The sequence below is a fragment of the Hirundo rustica genome, chromosome 8 (genome assembly GCF_015227805.2).
Source record: "Hirundo rustica isolate bHirRus1 chromosome 8, bHirRus1.pri.v3, whole genome shotgun sequence".
NCBI lineage: Eukaryota > Metazoa > Chordata > Aves > Passeriformes > Hirundinidae > Hirundo > Hirundo rustica.
Genome location: NC_053457.1, coordinates 1,397,307 through 1,423,362, shown reverse-complemented (window position 1 = coordinate 1,423,362; position 26,056 = coordinate 1,397,307). Strand labels below are relative to the sequence as shown.

At 43.6% G+C, this 26,056-nt stretch overlaps 3 protein-coding genes across 8 annotated transcripts in view; 1 reads left to right on the top strand and 2 right to left on the bottom strand.

Moving 5' to 3' along the window:
• MYPN (myopalladin) overlaps positions 1–17,208 on the bottom strand; it is a 71,475-nt gene extending 54,267 nt beyond the window's left edge. The window contains exons 1-2 of one of the 4 annotated variants that reach the window (XM_040071083.2): positions 17,120–17,160; positions 1,417–1,611 (exon numbers count right to left, since the gene is read on the bottom strand). The gene's annotated coding sequence lies outside the window, so the exon portion shown is untranslated. Of the gene's footprint in view, positions 1–445; positions 584–1,416; positions 1,627–17,119 lie in introns of those variants that run through there. The other 3 variants (XM_040071084.2, XM_040071082.2, XM_040071086.2) reach the window with 3 other exon arrangements.
• A 3,173-nt stretch (positions 17,209–20,381) lies between these two features.
• On the bottom strand, positions 20,382–22,812 carry LOC120755769 (uncharacterized). The gene is made up of 4 exons (XM_040071228.1): positions 22,776–22,812; positions 21,872–22,104; positions 20,991–21,404; positions 20,382–20,873 (listed from the first exon to the last, which is right to left on the bottom strand). Exons 1-4 carry the CDS (start codon positions 22,810–22,812, stop codon positions 20,418–20,420), a joined length of 1,140 nt encoding a protein of 379 aa, XP_039927162.1. The 3' UTR covers positions 20,382–20,417.
• HERC4 (HECT and RLD domain containing E3 ubiquitin protein ligase 4) overlaps positions 21,407–26,056 on the top strand; it is a 30,313-nt gene continuing 25,663 nt past the window's right edge. Inside the window, exons 1-3 of one of the 3 annotated variants that reach the window (XM_040070970.2) lie at positions 21,407–21,517; positions 22,276–22,373; positions 23,579–23,868. In XM_040070970.2, coding sequence (XP_039926904.1) covers positions 23,643–23,868 — 226 coding nt within the window. In that variant the 5' untranslated portion in view covers positions 21,407–21,517; positions 22,276–22,373; positions 23,579–23,642. Of the gene's footprint in view, positions 21,518–22,275; positions 22,425–23,578; positions 23,869–26,056 lie in introns of all 3 variants that reach the window. The other 2 variants (XM_040070969.1, XM_040070971.2) reach the window with 2 other exon arrangements.

The window sequence follows — 26,056 nt, the reverse complement described above, 5'->3', positions numbered from 1 at the left end:
CTGATTTTTCTTTCTTTCCGCCCCCACCTCATGATTTAGATTACAATTGAGGTTGCATTGCCCAATTGCCTGTATGGCATTGTGTACATTTTTAACAAGGTACCTTTACGTATTTATGTACAAATATGCCTAGAATACTAATTGTTATCAGCTGTTGATAAAAAAAGATTCCTTCAGTACCACAGCAAGACTTGCTGTAAAATCTCTAAAGAATGCACAGGAATAAAAACCAGCACAGAGCACACAGTTCCCCTTTGTGCTTGGTACTGTGCCATGTACAAGACCTACCTCCTGAATTGACTAGAAATATTTTTTGATATGTAAATATTACTCTGCTCAGCTACAGGAACTACCGCACTTGCCATTGCTGTTTAATTTTTGTTAGCTGTTTCTAAACAGTAAAAGAAAAAATTAAAGACAGACAGAACCAAAGAAATATCCTGACCTTAGGAAACTTCAGGAGGTGTAGGAGAGGGAGAAGAGCAGAGTTGAAGTTTATGAAATTGTTCCATTAACACTTGCTGATTTTCTTTTCACTCTTAAACTCTAGAGCATCTTCACAAATGTAAACCTCATGACCGGCACAAAACTGCTGATAAAGTAATCAGTGTCTTTAGCGTGATTTGTATAATGTTCTCTTAACATATCCTCAGGAGCTACTCTGTTCTCTTGTCAATTGTCGATGTATTATTTGGTAAAACTTAACATGGGCTTCTGATTACTGCTTAATGCTGCAATATGTTGGGCCAAACATTTGCTACTGACAGTCAAATACTTTTCTGAGAGAGCGAAAGAGAGCAAAGGAGATAGTGAGAGCTCAAGGGTGAGAGCTATGCCCTTCTAGCGGGACTGTTTCTGCAGCTGTTGTGTACATTAATCCAGAGAGCAGATCTCCCTGCACTAAATATAGCCACGGGGGTCATTTTACATGACAGAATAAATAATTAAATAAATAGAAAGCATTTAACTATGGGGGTCACATTAAATTAGGTTTGATTTTGCTTAAGAAGGAATTCCAAATTATGGCATGCTGTTTTAAGGCTGAATACAAGAATGTAAATATTTCACTCCTCTATTATTTCATGAAGGGAAGATGAGCAGGAAGAGGAAAGAGTCCTAGCAAGGAACTTTTCAGGTTATTAGAATCTTGTTGACTCTTTAGAGGAGTCAGACTGGCTCCGAGGGATTTTGAGAACCCCACCAATGCTATTTGGGTCGTCTATAATGCCGCAGAACACTGTTTCTCTTTCACTGCTATGCATATTCCTCAGCATAATCTAAGTCAGTTTAAAAAGTATTTGTTCCCTGTAAATGCCTTACCAGCTAAAATTAGCATTCACATATGCATGCTTATCAAACCCTTCTGCTACACTCTGCAAAAACAAAATGTAGACCAATCTGAAATTGAGGGATTACCTTTTTTAACTGCTCCAGATGTTGCTGCCCAACCCTGGCAGTGAGTAGCGCTGACAGTTATCCAGAAGTGTGAGATTAAAGTTAAGGAAGCGAGGGGATTCTTCGAGTCCTCAGGAACAGATACAGCTAGGAGTCCATAGAGTGAAGGAAGTTAACCTTCGTTATTGTGAGGATGGCTGTAAGGAGCTGGACAACCTGTCACCACCGGAGCAATAGCATTTGTCAGTTTGCAGGTCCCAAGTTATTTTGAGCAGCATAAACCATGTGCCCGCGGAGCATTCCACCTCATTGGACAGGGAATCCGCTGCTCCCACAGCACCTATGGGCACCGAATGCCTTCTCCTCGCTCATGCAACGGCCCCTATGGATGCATATGTGGGTTTTGCTGATTCATCCAAGAGGCTCTGTAGTGGCATTGTATCACTCTTGGCAGCTGTTTACACTTCAGCCTTTTCAAATTACTAGTTATCGCTCTTTCGTTAAGTTTCGATCAGAACTCGAAGGTTACCGTCACAGGGAAACCCGTCAGCTCGTAACAACATAAAGGTTTTGCAACTCCAAGGGCAAACTCAGAAAACGTGTGATTTAAATAGTAAAATATTCCTGATTTCTTTGGAGTGTTTGGTTTAATAAACACAGTGAAACAGTGCAGAAATCCTTCAGGATGACCTGTAGCTACAGATGCTCAAAAAGCTAGAACTTCTACATTTGTTATTGAATGCACAGAAATGAACCGTTGGAGGAAAAGTAATTAAAAGAGGCAATCAAAACTAAGCTGTAAATAAAACTAAGAAAGAAACATAGGTGGAATAACTTCAACACACTTGAACCGGTACACAGAGAAACCCTGTTACTGTGTAGAATTTCATTGCTTAACCTTGACTGGCTAAAACCTACCACATCACTTGGTAAACGCAGAGACAAGATTCTCATTTCTACTCTTCCTACACAAAAACTGGTCTGTAATTTTAAACAGTTCATCGTGCTGCTCGATTGTTGATTTTTTATTAAAAATGCTTGTCATGATTCTGATTTTAAAAGATTACTAAAATGTTATGCATTTATGATGGGGAATTGATCTATAAGCCTTTTAATAGCTAATGATGTAAGAGCTGGCTTCTTGACTCTCTCCCAGATCTCTCAAAACATCAAGTGAGCATATGTGCTAGAAAAGGAGTTCATCTGTGGAATGTAGTTGTTTGGAAAGTTATTTTATGAGTTGTAACAGTATGAAAAGTCAGAGGGAAAGGCAATTCTTTCATGTAAAATTTCCTGATGGATTGCAGATGCTTTTCTATTATTTCCCTCTCTTTTTGTGTCATGGTTTAACTGCAGCTGGTGACACAGCCGCACACAGCTGCTCACTCCCAACCCCTGGCGGGATGGGGAAGACAATCAGAAGAGTGAAAGTGAGGAAACTTACGGACTCAGATAAAGACAGTTTAATAAATGAAACAAAAGTTGTGCACGCAAGCAAATAGAAGCAAGGATTTCACAAAGAATCACAGAGTAAGCTGCGTTGAAAGGGACCCATAAAGATCATAAAGTCCAGCTCCTGGTCCTGCACAGGACCACCCCCAAGAGTCGTGTGCCTGAGAGCATTGTCCAAACACTTCTTGAGGTCTGTCAGGCTTGGGGCTCTGATCACTTCCCTGGGGATCCTGTTCCAGTGCCCAGCCACCCTCTGGGTCAAGAACCTTTTTCTCAAATCCAACCCGGCACAGCTTCAGGCCATTCACCCAGGTCCTGTCACTGGTCACCACAGAGGAAAAATGGTTGCCCTGTCCCAGGTTCAGAATCCAGAACTTTCCCCTGTTGAACTTCATGTGGTTGATGATTGCTCAGTCCTCTAATCTGTCAAGGTCTCTCTGCAAGGCCTCTCTGCTTTCAATGGAGTCAGCAGCTCCTCCCAGCTTTGTGTCCTCTGTAAACAGGCTCAGTGTCCCTTCCAATGCTGCATCCAAGTCATTGATGAAGATATTGAAGAACACAGGGCTGAGGATGGAGCCCTGTGGAACCCCACGAGTGACAGGTCACCAGTCTGATGTCTACCCCATTCACTGTCACTCTTTGCACCTGACCTGTGAGCTGGTTATTCACCCATCCCATAATGTGTCTGTGGGATGGACATTTTGTCCAGAAGGATCCTGGGAGACACAGCATCAAAATTTCAAATTCAGATTTACTGAAGTCCAGAAAGATTACATCAGCGGGTTTCCCTTGATCAACTTGGTGGGCTACCTTGTCACAAAAGGAAAGGAGGTTTGATAAGCAGGACTTCTCTCATGAAACTGTGCTGGCTGTGACCAATGACTACGTTCTTTCAGGTGTTTTTCAATGCCTCCCAGAATAATCTTCTCCATAACACTGCCAGGCACCGAAGTGACACTGACAGGTTTAGTTTCCAGAGTCCTCTTTCTTACCCCTCTTGAAAACTGGGACAACATTTGGCAGCTAACAGCTGGGATTCCCAACACAGCTCAAAAATCACAAAGAGAAACTTTGCGAATACATCATCAGTTCTTTGTGGATTCTTGGATGAATCCCATCAGGCCGCATGGATTTGTAGGGATTCAACTGGAGCAGCAGATCCTGCTTTCAGGGTCAGCTGGGAATTGATCATTCTCTCAGTCAGGGTCCTCCAGCTCAAGGAACTGAGACAGAGGCAGAGAATGCACTAAAGAGCTCTGCCTTGTCCATGTCCCTGTTTGTGAGGTGACCATCCTCATCCTGGAACAGGCTGGTGTTTTTTCTACACTGTCTCTTGCCATTATTATATTTGAAAAAACTCCTTTTTATTGTCCCCTACAGTTCTGTCAGCTTCAACTCTAGTTGAGCTTTGGCCTTATGAATTTTATCCCTCCAGTGGCAAGCAACATATCTGCATTCTTCCCATGTTTTCTGGCCTTGCTTCCACTAGGCATGCACCTGCCTTTTTTGCCTTATTTCCAAGAGATGATTCCTGTTCAGCCAAGCTGGCCTTCTGCCTCACCAGCCTGATTTCCAACATTTGGGAATGCTGCTCCTGTGCACTTAGGAGGTGATGTGTAAAAAGTGAGAAGCACTGAGGGACCCCAGCACCTGGAAAAATACATTCCCACAGGACCTTGCTTACTAATTCCCTGAACAGCCTGAAGTTTGCTCTCCTCATGCCTAGGGTTGAAGACCTGCTGGCACTTTTCCTCCTGTCAACAGAGATTTTGAACTCAATCACTTCATGGTCACTGTGGCCAAGACAGCCCCAATCCCCACTTTGCTCACAAGATCCTCTCTGTTGACAAGCAGCAGGTCAATGAGGGCATCTTTCCAAGTCGGTTTCCTTTGGACCTGTTCCATAAAGTTGTCATCCAGGATTTTTAGGAATTTTCTGGCCCAGGTTGTACCAGTTAATTTCTGGCAAGTAGAAGTCCCCCATAAGGACACAGGCATTTGACTTGGAAGTGTCTCTTCCATGCTCAAAGAAAGATTTGTCAGTGTCATTGTCCTGCATCAGAGGTCTGTAGTAGTCTTGCGCAATGACATCCGTGTTACTTGTTTGCCCCTCGATTTTATCCCGAGGCTCTCAGCTGAGCACCAGCTGTGAACTCCATACATTCTAACCCTTCTATTCCATACGGTGCCACCCTTCTGCCTCTTCTGCCCTGCCTCTCCCACCTGAAGAGCCTATGACTATCCAACAGGGAATTCCAGGCACAAGACTCATCACACCAAGTTTCACTCGTACAGTGATGACAAACCCTGGGACTGGGCCAAAGCCTGGAGCTACTCTCGTTTGTTCTGGTACTGTGTACATTAGTGTAGAAACATTTCAGGTGTGGTACTTTGTAGCCAACACCTTGTGAAAGCAGATTGAGGGAGCTGTAAGCGCTCATTTCCCTCAAATAAGTGCCTCATTTTGGCACAGCATCCCATCCCTCGGCACTGGTGAGCTTGGTTATGTCCCTTCCCCTCTTCCAAGGTGATTTAAAGCTCAGTCGGTGAGCCCGCTAGCTCCTGTGCTAGAGCTCCTTTTCCACTCTGAGACTGGTGTACCCAGTCAGAGTAGACCAGCTGTTGAGTAGATCTTCCCATGGTCAACAACCCCAGATTTTTCCACTGCGACCAACCTCAGAGCCATGCATTGGCCTGATGGATCTGCCTATTCCTATTTCATTCCCCACTTTTCATGGTTGGGCAGGTATTCATCCATCTCCAGAAGAGCAGGAGCCCATCCTGTGTAATGGTGACATGGGAAGACAAAACTCCATGACTCTGAAAGTCCCCGGAATGTCTTTCTCTTCCTTCGCTGAACATGGCCCCCTTCGCTGAACTTGATCTGGGATATCCCTTGGGTCACTTGGGGTCAGCTGTCCCGGCCGTGTCCCCTCCCAGCTCCTTGTGCCCCCCCAGCCCCTCACTGGTGGGGTGGGGTGAGGGCCAGAGGAGGCCTTGGCTCTGTGTAAGCTCTGCTCAGCACTGACCAAAACATCTCTGTGTTACCAGCACTGCTTCCAGCACAAATCCAAAGCACAGCTACCGTGGAAAAAACCTTAACTCCGCCCCAGCAAAAACCAGCACAAATCCCATTGTCAGAATACCTTATGAACATGAGTTTGTGGCGAAGTTATGGAAAGGTTGTGTGGTGAAGTCAGCCCTTCTTTTGGGCACAGGTGAGGCATTTTATGGGATGGGTGATGTCTGATGTAACTTTATATCTGGCACAGAGATCTAAGATATTCTTTATGGTTTCTGTAACAGTAGATGTGAGCCATACAGTGCTGGCAGGAGCTGCTGTTGATATTGTACCCCACGCTGCTGTGGTTTGGACAGTGTCTGTAGATGTTTAGGCTACAAAGCCTGCAGCCTGAAAATGAAGTCTGATGTGTCTGGTAATTAAAAATCTATGGGGAGTTCTGCTGAGATGCAATTATTACCATGGAGTCTTGCTGTTTCTGTGCTATGTGTGAACTGCCATTTGTGCATGATAAACAAAATTATTCAAGCTTATAAAATAATACCAAAAAATCCCACTTTAAGATAGAGTTTAAGATGCTAGAATTGCAAAATCATTGAATAATCTTGAGTGACAAATAAGCTCAGGGTTATGGAGAAAGTACAGCATTGAGAAACCACAAAAAGTTATGAGCCTTTACTGTGGCAGATAGACCATTGTAATAGCAGATAGTACAAGGCCAAAAATTTCAGGAACAACAAAGTTGGAGCATACACAGTGAATGTGCCAGGTCTTGCAGAGCTGGCGTTTTGATAGCGCAACACCAGAGAATTTCAGATTCAATAGTTTGTAAGTAACAGTCTAAAGCCCATGAAAATACTGTGGCTCTTCTGTCTGCATTTACAGAAAAAATTGAAATCAGGCTTTTGATTTAGGCTGAGCACTAAAAAAAGCACTTCAAAGTATGATGACCTCCAGCTTTGTGTCCTTTTGTCTTTGCTGGCTGAGAGAAGAATGAGGCATAGTGTTCTAGAATAAATTACACAAGCACTATTTCTCTCCAGATCTTGGCTGTCAAAGTCCAAACTACCTTCACAAGCTCAAACAAGACTCACAAGAAGTGAGTTTAAAATGGAACTTTGTTCATGGCTGGTTGGCCGTTACTCCTCAGTAGGATTATCCAACTGTGTTTTTCAACCTATGGATTTATCATAAATGGAAAATTCTTGATTTTCTAGGTATTAGGATGAAATTAATACTATTCTATTAATGGCATGTGCTGAACCATTAAGTGAGAAATGGGACATACCATTTCTTCTTCCTTAAGGCCCTTTGCGGTCAAGTTCCAGTGATTTTGCAGATCTCTCCAAAGCCCTGTGGAGCAAATGTTTACTGCCCACTCCTGGTTTGCATCCCACCAAGCCCTGCTCCTGCTCTTCCCAAGGCTGATCTGATTTCTCCCTAATGCCTGGTGTGTAACAGTGCCTTAGCCAAGCTTGTTCTAATGGGCTGAAGGAGTACGTGCAGGAGAGAGGCTGGTCAAGTCTGAATGTTGATTCATGGAGCACCACTTTGCCTTTGGTAGACCAGGGTGTTCCAAGGGCAGTGAATTGCTCCCTACCTGTGCAGCTTTGGGCAAGAGCAGCAATGTCTCTTCTTGAAGAATCAGTGACTGTTGCTGCTTTAATAACTACAATTAAAGGCTGGGTAGTTTGAACAGCAGTTGCAATCCCTATTTCTCTTTTATAGACTTCAATGAATTATCTTAAGGCCATTATTCCTTTGGTAAGAAAAGTGTTAACGGCAAATATCTGCATGTTCCTGGAAAAGCTATTCCAAGTTATTTACAAACCTTGTGTAAGAGGAGTTGGGTATTTTCTATTCATATCACAATGCAGCACATCTCTTACCATGAGTCTGCCACGTATTGTGTAATCCTAATTTTGATTCTAATTTTAGAAGTGGAGACATATTAGAAGGATGATAGTAATGGTACCTCTTTTCTGTAGAAAGTACAAATAATAATGTTAAAACATTCCCTGAGTGCCTATTTCTTTTGCACCAGGCTTTATCATTGCACAGGGCAGCTTCAATCCTCACCTCATCTGAAGATTGTCCAAGTGTTACCAGAGAATTTTTCAGTCTCATTCATTATTTAGATGAAATGTACTAGTGATTTATGGGGCCTGATGCTGTTACAATGAAATCAGAGTTTGTTCTGTCACTGTCATCAATAGGAGAGGAGTCAGACTTCTCCAGAAAGTTTTAAGTACAGGAATGGAAAGCAATCTTCCAATCATCCACACAGAACCATAATCTCTTGTACCCCAATGTTTCATCTATTTGCTTTTCAAAATTATTCAATAGGTTAAAATATATCAGTAGTTTGCTTTGTTGCAGTAGACAAGGTACAGCTGAAAAATGTTGTAAAGAAAGATAATTTCCAGAATATGAAGTAATTGGTGTTATGGATGGCAATTGTAAAAGCTGATTTGTAAAATCCCTTTTATTGTAAAAGGCTTCTACTCAATTTTAAAAGCATCAGGTTCTTTAAGACAGATTCCCTGCCTAAAAAACATGGACAACACCATGTCCTTACTTTAAATGATGATATTTTTTCCTGTCTGTTTTTAAACAGTGTATAATATTATCTTAAAAATACCAGCCTTTCAAAAATGCCTGTGATACTAAAGAGTTAGCAAAAAGTGTTCGCAGGCATTTCGCTGTTCCACTACAGTTTCATTAGCTTCTCCTACATTCTTCCTTTTCTAAGGGAAATTACTCTTTTTTTTTTAATGTTGGGATATCTAACCCACATTTTACAAGCTGCTAGCATTCTGATTTTAAAGTGCATAGTTTCCCCTTATGGTTGGTTCAAATAGAACATGCATGAGCTCTGCCTGGAAAAGCTCATGTGGCTGAGTAGGGTTTCCTGGCAGGTCCCACCATGTCTGGGTGCAGAGTTTGGCTCACACCAGCCTTCCTCCCGTGGCCAGCACCCTCAGACCACAATGATTTGTAGAGCACACAGCAAATACCACCACACAGAGACTGGCAGTTGCCCAAAAAGCAAAAGTTTGATGCAACCTCTTATATCAGATTGGTTTTAAAAATAATTTAGTATTTGAGATAAAACTAATGAGGACTCGTATCTCTATGATTCAATTTCTTGGAGACTATGTCTGGTAACAGAAACACAAGATCAGAAAACAATGATGAGAACTAAAAACCCAGAAGCTGGGTTTGATTACTCAGTATGTGCTCTTCGTTCATGACTTTCCTTGGGCAAGTGAAGCAGGAGGAAGCTTGACACTGATGCCAAACAACTGGCTTGATTGAAAAGTGTGAGATTTACAGTCAGGGGCTATTGCTCCCAGCACCACCAGAGACTATAGGATCCATTTTGACACTATAGGATTTCACTGGCCCGATTGCAAGGCATGATTAGACCAAACAGAGCATGGAAAAGATCTGATAATGTCAGTTCTAATGTCTTCACCTAACTTGGGACACTTTGTGATATGTGAGATTTGCTTTCCTACTATGACCCCTCTCCTTCCCTGTTGTCTTTTACTTCATCACTTTATTTCTTGTCTTTCCTGTCTTTCCTTCTCTTGTTTTTGATAGGAACCTGGTGTAGCAGACAAGGTTAATTTTGCTGTGTTGTTTTAGGTGCCTCAGCCTGATGCTGGTACAGGTGTACAACACCTCCCTGGAGCTGACATGCCAATGGACTTGTTTTCCTGGGATTCAGTGTAAGAGAGGGCACTAAGCCAAACACAGGTCCATCAATTTCAATTCGTTCTCCCCTTCTTTAGAACATACATCTCCAAAACTTAATAAGGATATTTGTAGCCCTAATTAATAGTAACTGAACATGCTGTCAGAGTGGCTGGTACAAAGAGTGGTGGTATCTGCTTAACTAAAGGAAAAGGAAATACAGGAATATTGCTACAGTGAAAGTCGTATTATATAGTTTATATTTTGATTATTTGGACTTCTTCTTGTGTTACTTGTAGAAAAGTTTAATTTTTTTCTCCTGGTAGCTATTTCTGAGGTTGATATTAAGTTGATATTAAGTAGATATGATATCTACAGTCTCTGCCTTTGTTAACTGCTTACTGTTGTCCAGAGACAGAACATGAATGCTTTCAACTTGCGGTTGAGATTAACACAACATGTTGTGAATTGTATTTTTAAAAGTGGATTAAGAGTCAGTCCAGGGAGGCATATTTTGTAACCACAGCCTCTATTTCCAATTACACATTTGTCAAACAGAGATTTACAGTTCACTCCTTATTCTTATCACTTAAATGGCTTCATACATCTAGAACAGAGAGCAGAATTTAACCCAGGCTCCTTGCAAAGACATTCCCAAACCCTAAAAGAACAGGGAGATTTCATTGAGAGACTATTAGCAAGCAGTTTTAACATAAAAGAACAAAACAAAGTGTGGCTGTTATTTGTGGAAACCCGGTTAATGTGAGTTGCATGGTAATGAGAAAAATAAGCTCAAACAATCTTGACTTCTGTCTGAACTAAGAGCACATGTACCCTATATATAAAATATAGGATATTTCCAGTATCCTTTTTCTGCTTAGGGGTAGTGTCTTTCCAGTGTTGTTTGGTCTGTGGTAGAGGCCCAATAGCAAATTAATCCCAGGGGCCGGGCAGGTGGCAGGAGGCCGAGGCAGCTCAGCCTGTGGCAGTGTAGATCAGGACCTTTAGGATTTTAGAGAACCCAAACCCAGAATGAATGGCCGGTGGTTTGAATATCAGAGGCTTTTGAACCTGTTCTAGACAAGCAAAACACCAGCTCTATCAGATGTTTAACAGGACAAACCGTTCAATAACTCAGTTGTCAAAATTGTACTTCACAAGATACACCCCTAATTAGAATGTCTTAAATTGTTGGTAGATGAAAATAAGGAGAGAGCCTTCATGGACAGTCTACATTTTAAAAATAATTTCTTGAGACCTCTTGCTTTCCAGGCACATTCAGATGAGATTTTCAGTGTTTTTCAGGAGCAGCATGACAGTCAGCTCATCTCTGAACCTGCGGTCACGGGCTCACCTCAGCTCGGTAGCCTCAGGATAGAGCTGAACCGCAGAGCAGCATGATTGTTCTGAGAGGTGGCTAGAAGAACTGGCTACAGAGAAGAGCTCGGTTCGGTAGATTGCATAGAAATGCGTGGCTTAGGTAGCAGGAGAGCACGGTCTGAGACCAGTTTGCTAAAATACGACAGAAGCGAACTCCCTGGAAAGGACAGCCTGTGTACAGTGCACTGCAGTGGTGCGACGGGGTGAGCTGAGGAAAGGGGACAGGGCTGGGCAAGCCAGGTTAGATCCCCCCTCCAGGGAACCTCTCATCTCGACACATGGGGGCAGCAGGAAAGCGTGGAAGTCTTTGTGCCGGCAGCTCAAAGCGGGGACGGCCCGTGGCGTCGGGAGCCCGCCTTGCAGGGCTGTACCCACGGGGCTGGAAGCGCTCTGTGCACGGCACCTGCCCGGCTCTGGCTGCACTGACGAGGGGAAAAGCCCTCGGAGGAGCCGTAGCGCCTTGAAAGCTTTCCTCCTTTGACCTGAAATCGGCTCATTTTGTGCTGAAAACACAAGCTCCGACTCCGTTAATGGCTGGAGTTGCTGTTTTCCCAGCACTTAACTGTGTCACCTGCACGCTTGCGGTCGGTTTACCGGCGCCTCGCGGTGATCCCGGCCCTGTCCCTTGCCTGCCTCATCCCTCCGAGCGCCTTCCCTCAGGCACTGAGTCACTCCCGCTTTAAATGCCGCAGTGGAACACGAAAGTGACCCGCGTGGTCACATCAACTGGCCGAATGTATGTGACGACGCACTGCAAAATTTTATCTGTAGGTACTGATGAAGCTTCAGAACACCAGGGGCTTTTAGGGATACAGCTCTGCTGATGGATTTAATAGATTTAATTAAAAAAAAAAAAAGTCTTTCATGTCAAAATACAAGCAAACTTCCAGAGGCGACACCGATGAGAGTTAAAGGAACTTGTTAGCACGAGCCTTTGAAACACCATCAGTATCAGAATCATTCTGCTTAGCTGAAGAACAAATGGCATTCAGGTAATGTAATCACTTACACGACCATGACCCAGAAAATTCCCTCGGAGCAGCAATAGTGTGAGGTACTGGCCATTGTGACTAGCCAAGCAGATGGCTAGCTATGCCAAAGGTGACTCTTTCACAAGTATGTAAGACAGAGGGAGGACATGCCTTTTCTTTTAGGACCTGAAATAAGACCTCTAATTTATTTCAAATAAATCAGAAATAACGACTAATATTTTCCCCGGCCAGTGGTTCTGCTTTACTCAGTTGTCAGTCTCCAGAACCATCTAATTTTATACCAGTCAAAACATTATTTACTCAACAGAAGGAATCAAAAGATCTATCACAGAATTTAAAATACCTTGTGATCTGATAAACCATGCATATTACAAGTCAAGTTTAGATGAACTGGTACATCAGTGATATATATTAATGCCTTGTGCTATGCCACCAGTTATAGAAAGGAATTCTCTTTCTGGCTAGGGTGCCTTTGGAAATCCGAAATCCTTTTCTAAATGTCTCAATTTTTTTTAATCTTTTTTTCCTTTGTTCCCTTTAGAGAAGGAGGAATATTGGAAGACTTCAAACTGTTATACTTAGAAAGAAAATGCAAATATTGTAAGTGTTTTTAATTTAATCTGATTAGCAAATGCCTTTTAAAGCACCACAAAACCTTTCCGGCATGCTTAATTGGTGATGTGGGGCTATGGAAATTCAACATTCAAACTAAATTTTAGATGTAATGCTCTTAATGTTAAATCAGAACAACATGGTAAATCAAGAAATCATCTATTTTATAAAGAAATATTTACTAGTTTGGAAAGTCAAAGACAGGATATAAAGACCAAGATTATATTTTCATTAAGTACTTAAAAAGATAAGCCTGATTTTTTTATTACATTTTTGTTGAAAATCTAAGGACTTGCCTGGGTAGATCCATTTGTATATTCCCATTTGAGGTGTTTACCTTCATATTGGCCACAAGTTTGATGTTAAAATGACTAGAGGCAGTCACCTAAATCTTTACTCACCATTTTTCGAAAATGACAATACACGTTTTGAAGGCACATAGTTCAGAAAGTCTCAGTCACGGTGTTTAGAGCCTGTGGGTATGAAAACTGTTCCTCCTGTGTGGAGTGGATTTGTTGTGCATTTTGCTGCTGAATAGGATTTAAAGTGTTGGAAGGAACGGAGAAGTGTAAGTGGGGGTGGAGTGGAGGGGAGCCAGAACTGCTGCTGCCGTGCGGCGCTGGCTCGAGTTCACGTGAAATGAAGGAGTATAAACGTGGGGTTTCATACGTGACAGACTCAGCTGTGGGCTTCTGAGCTGTGACATAAACCCACCCAGACACAGCCAGGTTAAACTGGCCATTGACTTCCATGGGGAAACAATTGACCTGCCTCAGGGTTTGACTTAGAGGGAAGGGAAACAGGGAAAAGGTCGGCTTTGGGGGCTGGGGAGGGTGAAGAGAAAGGGCTCAGTGGGAAGAGCTCCCAGAGTTTTCCCAGCTGTAACCAAGATAATCAAGTTGAAAATGCAGGAACAAATGGATAATGTTACTCCCAAGAATGAGCACCCTAAGAAGAGTCTCTCGCAGATATTAGTGACTTGCTGCGAACTCCCACAGGCTCCTTTCAATTGTATTATTGGAAGTACTAAGGAAGGATAACAGTGCTCCAAACAGGATTGTTTCCTGCCTTTGGAAAAGTCAGGAAAGAAACATACTGCATGCTTCCTAATTCTGAAATATTCGGTGTCTATCTCTGTGGCACAGAGAAATCCTTTGGATCTTTTGCAGAGTTGTGAAGATCTCTCTGGTCTAGATCTTAAGATGCAGGATTTGAGGAAGCTAAAGGTTTACATCAGAAAATATTTGATGAGGAATATATTACTAGTTTCTGGTTTTCTCTTTATGTTGATCAATATATGTCTGAGGGGATTATAGCAGATTCAAGCACACTAGTTGAATCTTTAATTTCTCAAAAATTAATTTAAAAAATATAAGTTTCTTGAACTATAGCTATAAACATAAATTTATTTGATAATCCTTGAGCTTTTAAATTTCACTTCAAAATATGTATATTTAAATTATATTTTAAATCCATTTAATTCCACTTGTCAAATGGTATTTCTTTTAACTTGCTGTGGGTTTTTTAGAAAACATCAGAAATCTTTATAATAAGAGTATCTGGTTTGTTGTTACTTGGGCAAATAGTTCTGTATCCAGTCAAAAATAGCTGTAAAACTACTGGTGTGGGAAGTTTCAAAAATGAAGATTTTAAAACTGTATGTGTTGTTATTAACTACTCTAAACGAAAACTTTGCCAAAAGATAACAGTGTTCATAAATTTGACTTTCAAATGTCCAGACACTTTAATCCCTGATACTGGATTCTTGAGGGGTCATTGCTGATACGACACACTGGAAATTACAACTGTTTGTGATGGCTATCAATGGAACATTTCTAGGTTCTTGCCCATTATAATTCTGAAGGACTATTACGGTTATGAACAGACTATTTTGATGCTTATGGTTATTATAAACACAACACAAAGAGGTTTATAATGGTGATCGGCTATTTAGAAGCTCAAACTTGAACAAGAGGTCAGGGAAAATTATAAAGACCACATAATTTGCCTCTCAGAAAACTGATTTTTAATCCTAATGCTGCTTGCTGCAAAGCAACCACTTGTTCATGATGCAAATAAGCATTCCTTTCCTTCATTTTATGAAAAAAAAAAAAAAAAGTTATAATCAAAGGAATTTTATTTGTAATGTTGATACTGTCTGTTTTAAAAAGCCAATTTGCCTGGCTGAGTTTGCTACAAGCTAGAAACACCTAATAATAGTTTGTATTGAATTGTTTCTATTTGCAGAAGTTATGTTTTAGGCACAAAATTTTCTGACAAGTCTGCTGGCTAAAATATTATGTGTAACTGTTTTCTGAGGAAATGGGTGTTTCAAGCTGACTCTCCTGTAATGTGTCTGGTTTTGGATGTCTCCTCTGGGTCATGGGGTGAACACAAGCTGCTGTTTCATTTGGGTACTCTTGAAATGCTCTGTCTTTTCCTGAGACAGTCTCAGGAACAATCTCATTTAAATCTCCAGGATCCTGAGCTCTGGGACTATTCTCAAATTCATGTCTGTGTGTGTTTAGGAGTAATTTTGCTGCCCTAGAACCTTGACCAGGAGCTGAAAATAGTTCTGCATTATTGTTCTATGAAAGGAAGTATGTATGTGTAAAGTGCCCCTGAAATGATCATTTCTGACTGGGACAGTGACCGTATTTAGTGGTGTGCTGGTGACTTGCTGACATTAATGACAGGAAAGCCTTCATCAGGCAGACACAGGTGATGAATCACTGCTATCTCCTTCCCTACCCAAGGAAAAAGCACAGCTAAATGCAATGGAGGTTTGGCACAAGTGGCTGCTCTACTGTTTCTGCTTCCAAAAGATATACGGTTGCTTTGGCTTCCCCTTTCAAGCTTGACGTTTTAAATGGAAGCAGTTTGTTCTGTGCTGGTAGACCAAATAAACAAAGAAACATTATCCCAAAAACATGGACCCAAAGTCTTCTGCAGTGAAATAGGAGCATCCAAATCATTTGTACTAAAAAATTCAACAACAAAATTGGCAGCACTTTGCACCACTCCGGTGTCAGTAAACAAAACCAAAAGATTACAAATTTGTGGCAGTTTTTCTTTCCTAAATAAAGTAAATATTGACTTAGGTGACCTTTGGGAACATGAGGAGTCACTGGGTTTCTCTACATAGGAATTGTGTGTAGGGAGCAGCAGTGATTCCATTTTTTACACAGTTTTGAGGATTTGATTGCTCAGCTCATACAGCTCACCTTCTGTCTCCAGATTTTTTTTTAATTTAATTTTTTATTCTAATGCCAAGATTGAGACTTACATTTTAGGAAATTAAGAGTGACAGTCCTTCAAGGACTCCAAGTTCTGACTGCTCATATACAATTTCTCTGGAACTCCTTAACAACATCTGCAAGAGAAACTTAACTTTTCACCTGTCCGAGACTCTTTCACCACTGTGAACACTTGGTCCCATTTATGAAGAGAGATGTCCTTACTATAGTTGATACAAATGTCATAGATTCACTCCCACTTTGACACGTTTCAGTCCATGCTTCACCAAATACCTGTTGGTTGCTAACAGCACAAAAGAGATTTTACAGAATCACACCTCTCTGGGTTTCAGTAATACATGTGAGATCATGAATATTGTCCCAAATTAAATTACAAAAGCTGCAGAGTACTGTCCAATCATCTTTACTGAACAAAAATATCTGTGTTGCAAAATAGCCCCATATTTCTGAGCGCTCACTAATAGCAGAAACAGCTGTACGCAGTTTGAGAGTACCAGTCACAGTTTATGCCCCAGTGTTATTTTCTTCCCAGCTATTCTTTGCAGAGTGCTACCACAGGAACAGAGAAAACAGCATGTACTGACAATTGGGTAGGCATGGGGCCACAGGCTGTCACACCCAGCTGCTGGGGGGTCCTCTGCTTCCTCGAGACGGGTGCTGTGCCTCCTTCCCTCCTAGCAATCAGTGCTCACATCCCTTTCGTGGCATGCCTCTTGTGCCTCTCATATTCAAATGTTTCCTCTCAGCTTCTTTCTTTCTCCTCATAATCAAGCATTACTCTGGTCTAAGGCCTTTTCCTCCACTCTTTCTGTTCCTGTACACAAACACATACACGTCCGTATCTTCCAACTGGAAGCTGGATTTTTTTTTTCTTTCCTCTCAAATCTTACTCCTTGTAAAGCGAAGGACTTCATCATGCAGTGAGTAGGGTAGAGATAGAACTGAGTATGAGGAAAATATCAGTCTGGCTCAATAGAAAGGGACTTTATCATGTTGTTTCTGGTTTTCATATCAGTCCATTTTTTTCTTCCATTCCCAGTTATATTCCAGTAACAACAAACTTAGTTCTGTGAATTAAATGCCAGCTCCCACCACACCCCTAAGAAAGAGACCATCCCTGTAATTTTCACTGTTAGTTTTCCCTTCTGCTGAATCCCAATCCCCCTGAGAGAACAGGTCCTTCCTCCCCACCTCTGTTTACATGAGCACCTTTCTTTCTTCATAAACAGATGGTCAAGCCTGTGCTCGGGATAAAAAATTACACTAAATAGCCCAACCTGGAAATTTGCAAAGAAGCCAAGAGTGCTCACCATGAAGTGCTGTGACCAGGCTGCGTGTGAGCCTCAGTTCTGGTCCTCCCCGGTGCCTCTTTGTTCTCCTCAGTGCAGGCTGCTACCTTTCTGCCTGCTCTTTACCAAATAGTAAGAAGGCTAATTTTAGGGCGCTTCATCATGCTGCCGTGCAAAGACATAGTGTCATGTCAGAATCAGCAGCATGTGGCACCAGTTGGAGCTATTTTATAAGCTGAGGTTCAGCGTGTTACCAGATTGGTCTCCGCAGGGCACAACCCGCTCAGTTATTGATACTGTATTCCTGTAGGATTGCACCTTAAAAATCAAAGGTCAGTTTTGGCCTGACCAAGAGCCCAGTGTAATGACATAGGAACTGGTGTCTCAGCATCCAGCTCTTAAACCAAAAAACCCCAAAAGATTACATGGGAATTTCCTGGTGGTCAGTTAGCACCTGGCCTGCTGATTTATTTGTAACAGAAAAATACATGTAATAGTGCAAAACATCACTTTGATTGGAAGAAAATACACCACGTATGGGAAGGGGCTGCAATCCTCTGTGTAGGATGTTCAAAAATGTTCAGCATCTTCAGCCCCAAACCTGCAGGTGCCTCAGCACGTGTGTGGCTCCTGCCATACTGCCAGGACACAGGGGAGTCACCCAGTGCCAGCTTGTGTGGGCTCGGGGACACTGGATCCACACAAGGGTTTGTGAATGCAGGAGCTTCATCCCTAATGCAACGGTCAGCTCGTTTCCCTCATTATAGGCTTTGTGTCCAGGCCTCATCCTCACCCTTCACTGCTCTTTCTTTTTCTTTGCTTTCATCATCCTATGAATGGCTTTCCTTTGGCTATTTCAGCTATAGTTTGTGGCCTGAGAAGATGAGGGGACTGGGAAGGGTTGCAGGTTTTTGGTTTTCCTTATCTTAATTTGAAGGTGTCTCCTCATTTTTTCCTTAACCAGGTCCCTTTATCAGATACCTCCAGTTAACCGCAGAACTTGCAACGCTGTCAATTTAGTATTTCTATAGTGATTTATGTTTTCACAAACAGGTCAAAAACTGTTCAGGTTGTTTCAGCACATTGCCATCAGTTAATAAATAGTTGGTCTTACTAGTAAGCACATTTGCATTTGAGCTAACCAGAACTGTTTGTGAGCAGGGTGAGCAGAGAGAAAACTACAACGTGCTCAGCTATAAAGTCGCAGAAGCATGTAAAACACATACCCTGTATGTGTGAGTTCTCTACATGGATAATGTGAAGATTCTAAGGATGAAATGTGAAACTGAAATGGCATAAAAGGGTCTGACCATCCCTTGTTTGTACGGCTATTTGCATTCTAAAGCCTTTTCTTTATCTTAATCAAGAATATTCTACACGAAGGCTTCACACAAAGGTTAGAGATTTCTCACAGCAGAATTCTGACATCTCTGATTTCACGTTATCAGCTGTTCTGGGCACCCATTTCTATTTTCTGTAGGCTGTGACACATCAAAGTAAAAAGCAAAGGGGTTTGAAATGCGGAATTAAAGTTTATAAAGTACGTCTTGGCTGTTGCCAGGAGAAAATGGAGGCAGAGATCAGAGTCCATCTCTGTTATTACCTATACAGAAAGTTTTATGCCATAGCACTGTAGCCTTCAAAAACGTGTATTAACTGAAAGATGTTTTCTAGTAATTGAGCATAAAGTACCTGTTAGTTAACCCTAGATATTATTATTTCCCCATTTTTGTATTATCTCAGTCGGGGATTAACTGGAGTACAATTTAAAAACCACAATTCTGCTGACAGCTATCACCAGGCAGTAGCCAAGCATTGCTATTTTAATGATGGCAGGGGAACTGAAAATAGTTTCCTGCTTGTTTGTGACCATCAATAAGACTGTGCAATGGTAATAGGAAACCCTCAGTGCCAGGGCACTTACAAGGAAACAAAGTCCTTCCCTGAAGTTAAGCAGATTTACATTTCTCACTTTCACTGGATTTTGCAGCTCAGAGGCTGTTTTGCAGGTACTAGAACGGACACTGGGAATTTTGAGGCACAAGCAACCCAGAGTTCCTTGAGCACTGCAAGTGCAGCAGGCCAGCGTGGCAGGTTTCGTGCCCGTGGGTGCAGGATGGGCTGTACCCGGTGGCAGGGAGCCCGGGCAGTGCTGGGGCACCACAGCGCATGTTCTCTTCCCCTACTGCCTGTGTGCTGCAGCCTCAGGAAGGGGATCCCATCAGGTGCTAAGGCCCGGTAGGTAGGATATGGCTTCTGTGGTGTAAAAAAGCAAATTTGCAAAGATAAATGATAAGTGGAATAAAAATATGGCTTGTACTTTATTTGAAGGCACATTTGAATTACTCAGTTTACAGTAATCTGATTTTAGGATTAAAATATTTCTTTAAAATAAGATAGCTGTGTCTATTACGGAAGGAATTTGAGATTCATGCAACTGTGTATGTTGTTTCATGCTTTATATATTTTTTATTTAATGTGTTAAGCCAGTTATACCAAGTGACTTTTCCTTGTGTAAAATTGTAGTGGGCACATAATGTTCTCTTCAAGTACTTGGGCATATCCCCACATGCTGGTCAGAGGACACATTGCACAATGAATGCCAATATTTAAAACCCATTTCACAGTGTAGTTACTCACACTTCCTACTCCGTTGGGCTCACAAATAAGAGGAAAATGAACTTTAGAAGTTAACAAACGAAATGTTTTCTTCCATTTGCTTGGTAACCTTCCAGTCCTAGATGCAGAATAGCAAAAGGCAAATCACTCACGTTTCTCCTTTAAATAGCAAAACCGAGTATTTGCTGCCCTGAAAAGTGCTGCATCATTTAGTTTGTGTCAGCTATGCAGCAATTTCATTTCCTCTAGGTATGAATTTCATATTTCTGCTTTGGATCTCCACTGATAAATCTACAACCACAAATCCTGAGAAGTCCTGTAGAATCTTTCCTATTTCCATATACAAAGGAGTGTTTAATAGCTGGACCAAGACATCCTATTTATTGGGATTTTGTTAAATGATTTCCATTTAACAAAAGGGCAAAAGGACACCAAACACAGAACTTTCCTCACCCATAGTTTGCAAAATCACTTGCTGTGAAGTATGCCTGGTCCTGGCCTTTTTTCACTTCCCGACCTACATAAAGGTGGATCCTTCTGTAAAGTGGCTGCTAAATAAGGAAAACTCATTTGGATTACCAACCCGGTCCAATTACATAAATTGCAATGGATTTTCCTCCCAGTACCAAGCATAACACCGGGGGGGGGGGCGGGGTGGGGGGAAGTGTCTGGCATGCAAACTTCTCTTTTAGTGGTTCCACTAGAGATAGGAATTCGGTGAAAAAAAAAAAACCGAAACAAAAACAAAATACGCTTTACCACGCCCATTTGGGTATGGACACTGAGAAAAAGCTTGTAAGTAGAGCGGAGAATTCGGAAAAGTGCCTTTCTTTCTGCGGGAGGGGCAGAGCAAAGCCCCCAAGGCAGGCGGTTCCCTGGAGCAGGAGGGAAGCCACGGAGGGCCGCTGTTGACAGCGCTGCTGCTGCAGCAGCGCCCAGCACCCGGGGGGAAGCACTGCGTGCTCCCACAAGTTAATAACGCCGAATGGGAGTACGAAGAACTGTTTGTTCCTGCACCCCCCTGGCGGATCCAGTTCCTTCCCACAAAGAATGATCTCGTTCTTTTCGTGCCCTCAGAGATCAAGCAGAGGCTTCTGCAGACCTCCGTAGGTGACGGATAAGAAACAGTAACACGCGCCCAAGCGTCCGAAGAACTCTGCAAGGCAGATGAAACACGCCATATGAAGACCTCAGGGAGCTATCTGCCCCAGAACCCACTCAAGGTTTTTAGTTCTCAGTTTAAAACCTGTGATGTAACACAACGACGGCTCACATGTGTTCCCACGCCAAGAACGCGTACAGCTCCAGTCACCAGCGGAGGGGACAGCGGAGCTCGGCGCCCAGCCCCGCGCTTCCCTGAGCACACCGGGACAACGAAAGAGTCACTCCGGCGCTCCTCACTCCTCGGGCCTTTCCTCCTCCTCACTGCTGCTGTCAGCTCCGCGCCCCGCCTCCTCACAGCCCAACGGCGGGAACCGGACCGCGCGGTGGCTCCGAGCGCAACGTCCCTTGCGGAGCCCCGGCTGCCGGCAGCGAGCCCCGGGTGACGGCACCGCGCCCCGGGTGACGGCAGCGAGCCCCGGCCCGCCCCTGACCACGAGGCCGGGCCGGCGGGAGGCGGGCGGTGGAGCGGGCGCTGCGGTCCCGCCCGCCGAGCAGGCGCCTGCGCGGCAGCGGCGGCCGGGCCCTGTCACCGCGCCCGTGGCCGCTCACGCTGCTCACGCCCCGGCCGCGGCCGGCGAGCGCCTGCGGTGGGCGGGCTGCGAAGGGGAAGAGGAGCGGAGCGCTTCCCTACCGCCGGTGAGTCCCGCCGGGCCTTAGCGGAGCCGGGCGCCGCCGCCCTCGGGCCCCGCGGGGCGGACGGGAACGCGGCCGGGGCCGCGCTCGGGCCGCGGGGCCCCGCGGCTGGCCGCGGCTGCGGGAGCGGGGCGGGCCGGGCCGGGCGGCGGCGCCGCGGGGTAGGTGCGGGCCGGGGCGGTTGGGATCGGGCCGGCCGCGGCCGCGGGGCACGGAGGGGTCCGGCCGCCGCCGCTGTCCGCCTTCGGGCCGCGCCCGCCGCTCCCTCCGCACCTCAGCGGGGCGGGCCCGGGAGCCGAGCCCCGCCGAGGGAACGCGGGGCCGCGGCGAGCGCCGGGGCGGGCGGGGTCCCCTCACGGGGCACGGCCTGAGCGCGCGCCGGCGCTCCGCCAGCGGCCGCAGCCTGCGCGAAGCGTCCGGGCGCTTCCCTGCCGCCGGCGCCGGGCGCTGCCCGCCGGCACCGGGCCGCTCACCGCGGCACGCGCGCGAGTATCCGGCGGCCGACGGCGAGAGTCGGCTCTCATGACCACGCACAGGGGTGAAAGAGTGCCGTGATTTGAGATCAAAGTACAGAACTTTGGCTGCTGGCTCTTAAATGATGCAAAACAAAACAACCTCGCCTTCCGTGGAAATACACATACAGTGCAGTAGAACGGAGGACTTCTGTAATTGTTTTTCCCTGCTGGAGATGGAGATAAATCTACACTATAGAACTCTCAAAGAACTGGAACATGCATCTTTTCTATTTTCTTGTGTTGTAGGTTGAAGCACGTCGCTGCTACTGATGTGTGACATGTGCTGCTGCATGGCTGTGTCTTAACTGAAGACATCTTCGTTTCGATGTCCCCTTCTGAATGTGGTAGGATATAGCTAGGGGAAGTATTTGATCATGCCTCACCTCCTGAGATAGGTAAACAGAATGCAATATATTTTGAGCTGTTCGGCTGTTTTGGTTCAGTGTTGCTTTTGGGTTTTTTTATGCGGTCACAGAAAGAAGTGTCTTGTTTACTGTGTTTTCACTTCTGCAGAGAAAAATAGTTTATCCTGTTGTGCTGGCAAGAATTCTGCCCCTTGGTGTACATAACACTTAGATGTTAAGTGTCGGCTTGCTTCTTCCGAGCAGTTTGGGATTTATGTAGTTTATATGTGTTATCACCCTGCAGAATGTCTTCTAAATAATGGTCACAGATGAAAGTTTATAGTAATTTCACATTAGATTACATTGACTTGTAAATTGCTCTGAAAGTACAAGGAAACTTACTAGCATGGAAATGTGGTATAAGTAGCAGTGAAAACATTGTCACGAATTCTTTGTGGTATGCACTACTGCAGATGAAAGAGAAGGGCAGCTTTGAATCCTTTCCAAAGAAGTACAGAGTTTGTCAGCACAAATACTGATAATTGTAATTTAGGGATTAGGGGTGTGGGCTTGCTTTGGGCAGCTGGTAACTAATGCTGTAGCGGATTGCAGTGCAAGATTTGGGACCTGAGTTCAGCTGTTTATTTTCTTTTGAATCATAAGTTCAGTTGACTCCTAGTTGTTTAAGCATAGGGATTGTATTGCATAACTGGATTGATTGATCAGAGCTGACCAATTTTTTCCAAGCTATGAGTCAAGTGGTTTTTTTGGTGATATCATGAGGCCATACACAGTGCTTGCTGGAGTCATGCAACTCCTCAAGTAAAGAAAGTAGCCTACACTGTCTCCTTGGGAGATATTTGAGATCATTTCCACTGGCTGGAATTGGGTGCATCTGCATGTTTGTATAAATTTGGATTAAGGAAGTTTCAGGATGAATGATATTTTAAGTTGTTGAAACAAAGTTATGTAAAACCAGTGACCTGCACATCTTGAAAGTTGTATCTGAAATGGGAAAGAAAGCATTTTACTGCAGAGTTAACGCAAATCCTGTCCAAGAAAGCAAACCACGCAGTTCGAAATTGTTCAGGGTCTTAATACATTGGTATAGAGAAAGTGAGCTCATGGATTACATGCTGCATAGAAAGTAATGTAAGTCTTGGGGACAATACTGAAAAGTGTACATTTTCCTTTTTTCTTAACAGCTACACAGAAGGAATATTCTAGAAAAGTGAAGTTGGAAGATCTCTAATAAAAAGAAGCGTAAACATGTTGTGCTGGGGCAATGCATCTTTTGGACAGCTTGGATTGGGTGGAATTGATGAAGAGATTGTTTTAGAACCCAGAAAAAGTGACTTTTTCTTAAATAAAAGGGTCAGAGATGTAGGATGTGGACTGAGACATACCGTTTTTGTCCTGGATGATGGGACTGTTTATACATGTGGATGCAACGATCTAGGACAACTAGGGCATGAAAAAGCCAGGAAAAGACCCGGTAAGTTTAGAAGTGAGGAATTGTGGAGATTCTGTGTGGTGGTGTGTGTGGCTTTCGTCTTACTGTGCTTCATCAAAGCCAGGATCGTCTGTGCATGTGGCAAATTTGTGTGCAGCAGTTCTTCCTAGAATGGACATATTTTTACCTGGAAAAGCATTGCTTTGCTGGGATGAGTTCTTGTGACAGTTGGAAACAAGCAGCTATGAAACATGGCACTCCCCCCATATTTTTGCACGCTGTGCAGCTGGACACTGCCACTAATTTTTATTTCATTATGGTCATGGGAGACTTGGTGACTGTTTTTTAATCTCAGGGGGAGCGACCTGCTGCAATACATGGGTTGGTGTTGCACTTCATGTGTGGATTTGGCTGTTGGAATGTGGTGGAAATGCGTATTTGGCATATCACAGCGTTGAAACGTGCAGCGTGTTTTTAGTTGTCTAATACATGATGTACAGCAGGTCTGATTAAAGCAATGTTCTCTTTTTTTAAGAACTAAAAATAAAACTTTGGATAAAAGACTTATCAGCAAATGCAGCGCTACGGGGAGAGGGTTTGGAAAAGCCTAAAGGATGCAGTGTAACACTTCTTTGGGCCTTTTTTCTTCCCACCTATGTGCTGTGTGTGTTTCTGCTCCCTCCTAGTGCGGTTCTGGAGCAGGAGTGGGTAAACATCTCGCAGGGACTGCAGAGGAGTGTGCACATGGGCTCCCTTCAGAGCCTGCATGTGAGTCATAGCTGGTGCTGAGAGCCAGGAACAGAGCTGCTCCTCTGCTTACAGCACAACGGAACAAACTGCAAAGGCTCACTGAGGCTTCATTCTCAGCACTCCCAGAGCACTTTCACAACTTGCTTGGCTCAATATTGGCCACAAAATTTTCACATGGAAATATGGTGTCATGAGGTATTTTAGTAGTTCTCCTTTACGGAGAGTTTCACTTTTGGGGCCAATTAGAGTTTGGTTGGTTGGTTTTTGTTTTGGTTTGGTTTTTGGGGGTTTGTTTTGTTTTTGATGTCACTTTTTTAAATGAATGTGGACTTCTATTGGGAAACTGTATGTGGATATTAAAACTGATAAACGTTAATCCTGTCCAAACATCTGCTTCACGAACATGAAGAAAAACTCAGTGTGGCAAACTTACTCTGACTACTTGTTGCCCACTTTGAAAATTATGCTGATTTGTCTTTTAAGTCCAAAGGTTACAAAAATAAATCTGACTTAATTTGCATGACCTTTCATATGTAATGGACCTGCTATAATTTTTTTTTTTAATATGCTCAGACTCATGAGGATTGTAACGTCCTCCCTAATTTTCCTTTCACCCAGAGGTTACTGATAATACTGCTGAGTGTTGTATGAAGTCAGAGCATTGGGATGACTTCAGTTGCACAGTCCAAAGAGTCTTGGTATCTTTACAGATGGGTGGATGCTCTCTTTTGAATGTGTTTCTGCTAACTGAAGATAATTTTGTTGCTGACTGTATGTCTGCTGCCTCCTTGTCCTCACTGCCTTTCCTCTTTCCTCCTTCTAGAGCTCTGCTTGCCATAGGGACTGCATGACTGTTCCTTAATCCATTTTAGACAGTCGGGCTGGCAGGTTCAGCAGCTGGGGGAGATTGCCTGAGCTAATCTGTGTGCTGCTGCCCGAGCTGGAGAGTACTTCCATGACCTCTCCCACTGGCAGAGCTGAGGGAGGCTCTGATGGGTGAATTGGGGTGGTAACCTCTTGAGTCAGACCAGCTGGATGTAATAAAAAGAACTTATATCTCCTGCCTGTGTTAGTTTATTTTGGAAGCTGAGTGCCTGTCATGCTGTAGATAATGTGAGCTACTGTTCTGAAGTTGACTTGGGCTGTGCTAGGCTGTGTTTAGAGTGCCCGTAACATTGATGATACACAGGCTTTTTCGGTGCTGTGCCATTCTTAGGCTGGAATAGAGTTCGTGTTTGAAAACTGGGAGTAAAATGTCCAAGCAGTCCCTTATTTAAAGGAGCTGTTAAAAAATCCAGCCTTAACGACAGGCCCTGATGATATTTCTCCACTTTACTTATTGCTGAAATGGAAATGTTAGACTTCTGATCACAAATCATAAGCCCAAAACCAAGCTTTGAGTGCTTCCAAATGCATTGGTACAGGCAATTGAAAAAAAACCCACAGATATTTTAGTGTGTGCTTTTCAGAGTCATGCACT

Excerpts from the sequence above, each read along its gene's own strand:
- LOC120755769 (XM_040071228.1), bottom strand. The coding sequence starts at position 22,812 with ATGTTTTCACTGCTACTTATACCACATTTCCATGCTA. Across the intron at positions 21,405-21,871 it reads GCGCGCTCAGGCCGTGCCCC|GGCCCGGCCGCCGCTGCCGC; the intron begins GTGAGGGGACCC and ends GCGCGGTGACAG. Across the intron at positions 20,874-20,990 it reads TTCTTGGCGTGGGAACACAT|AGTTCTTCGGACGCTTGGGC; the intron begins GTGAGCCGTCGT and ends TCTGCCTTGCAG.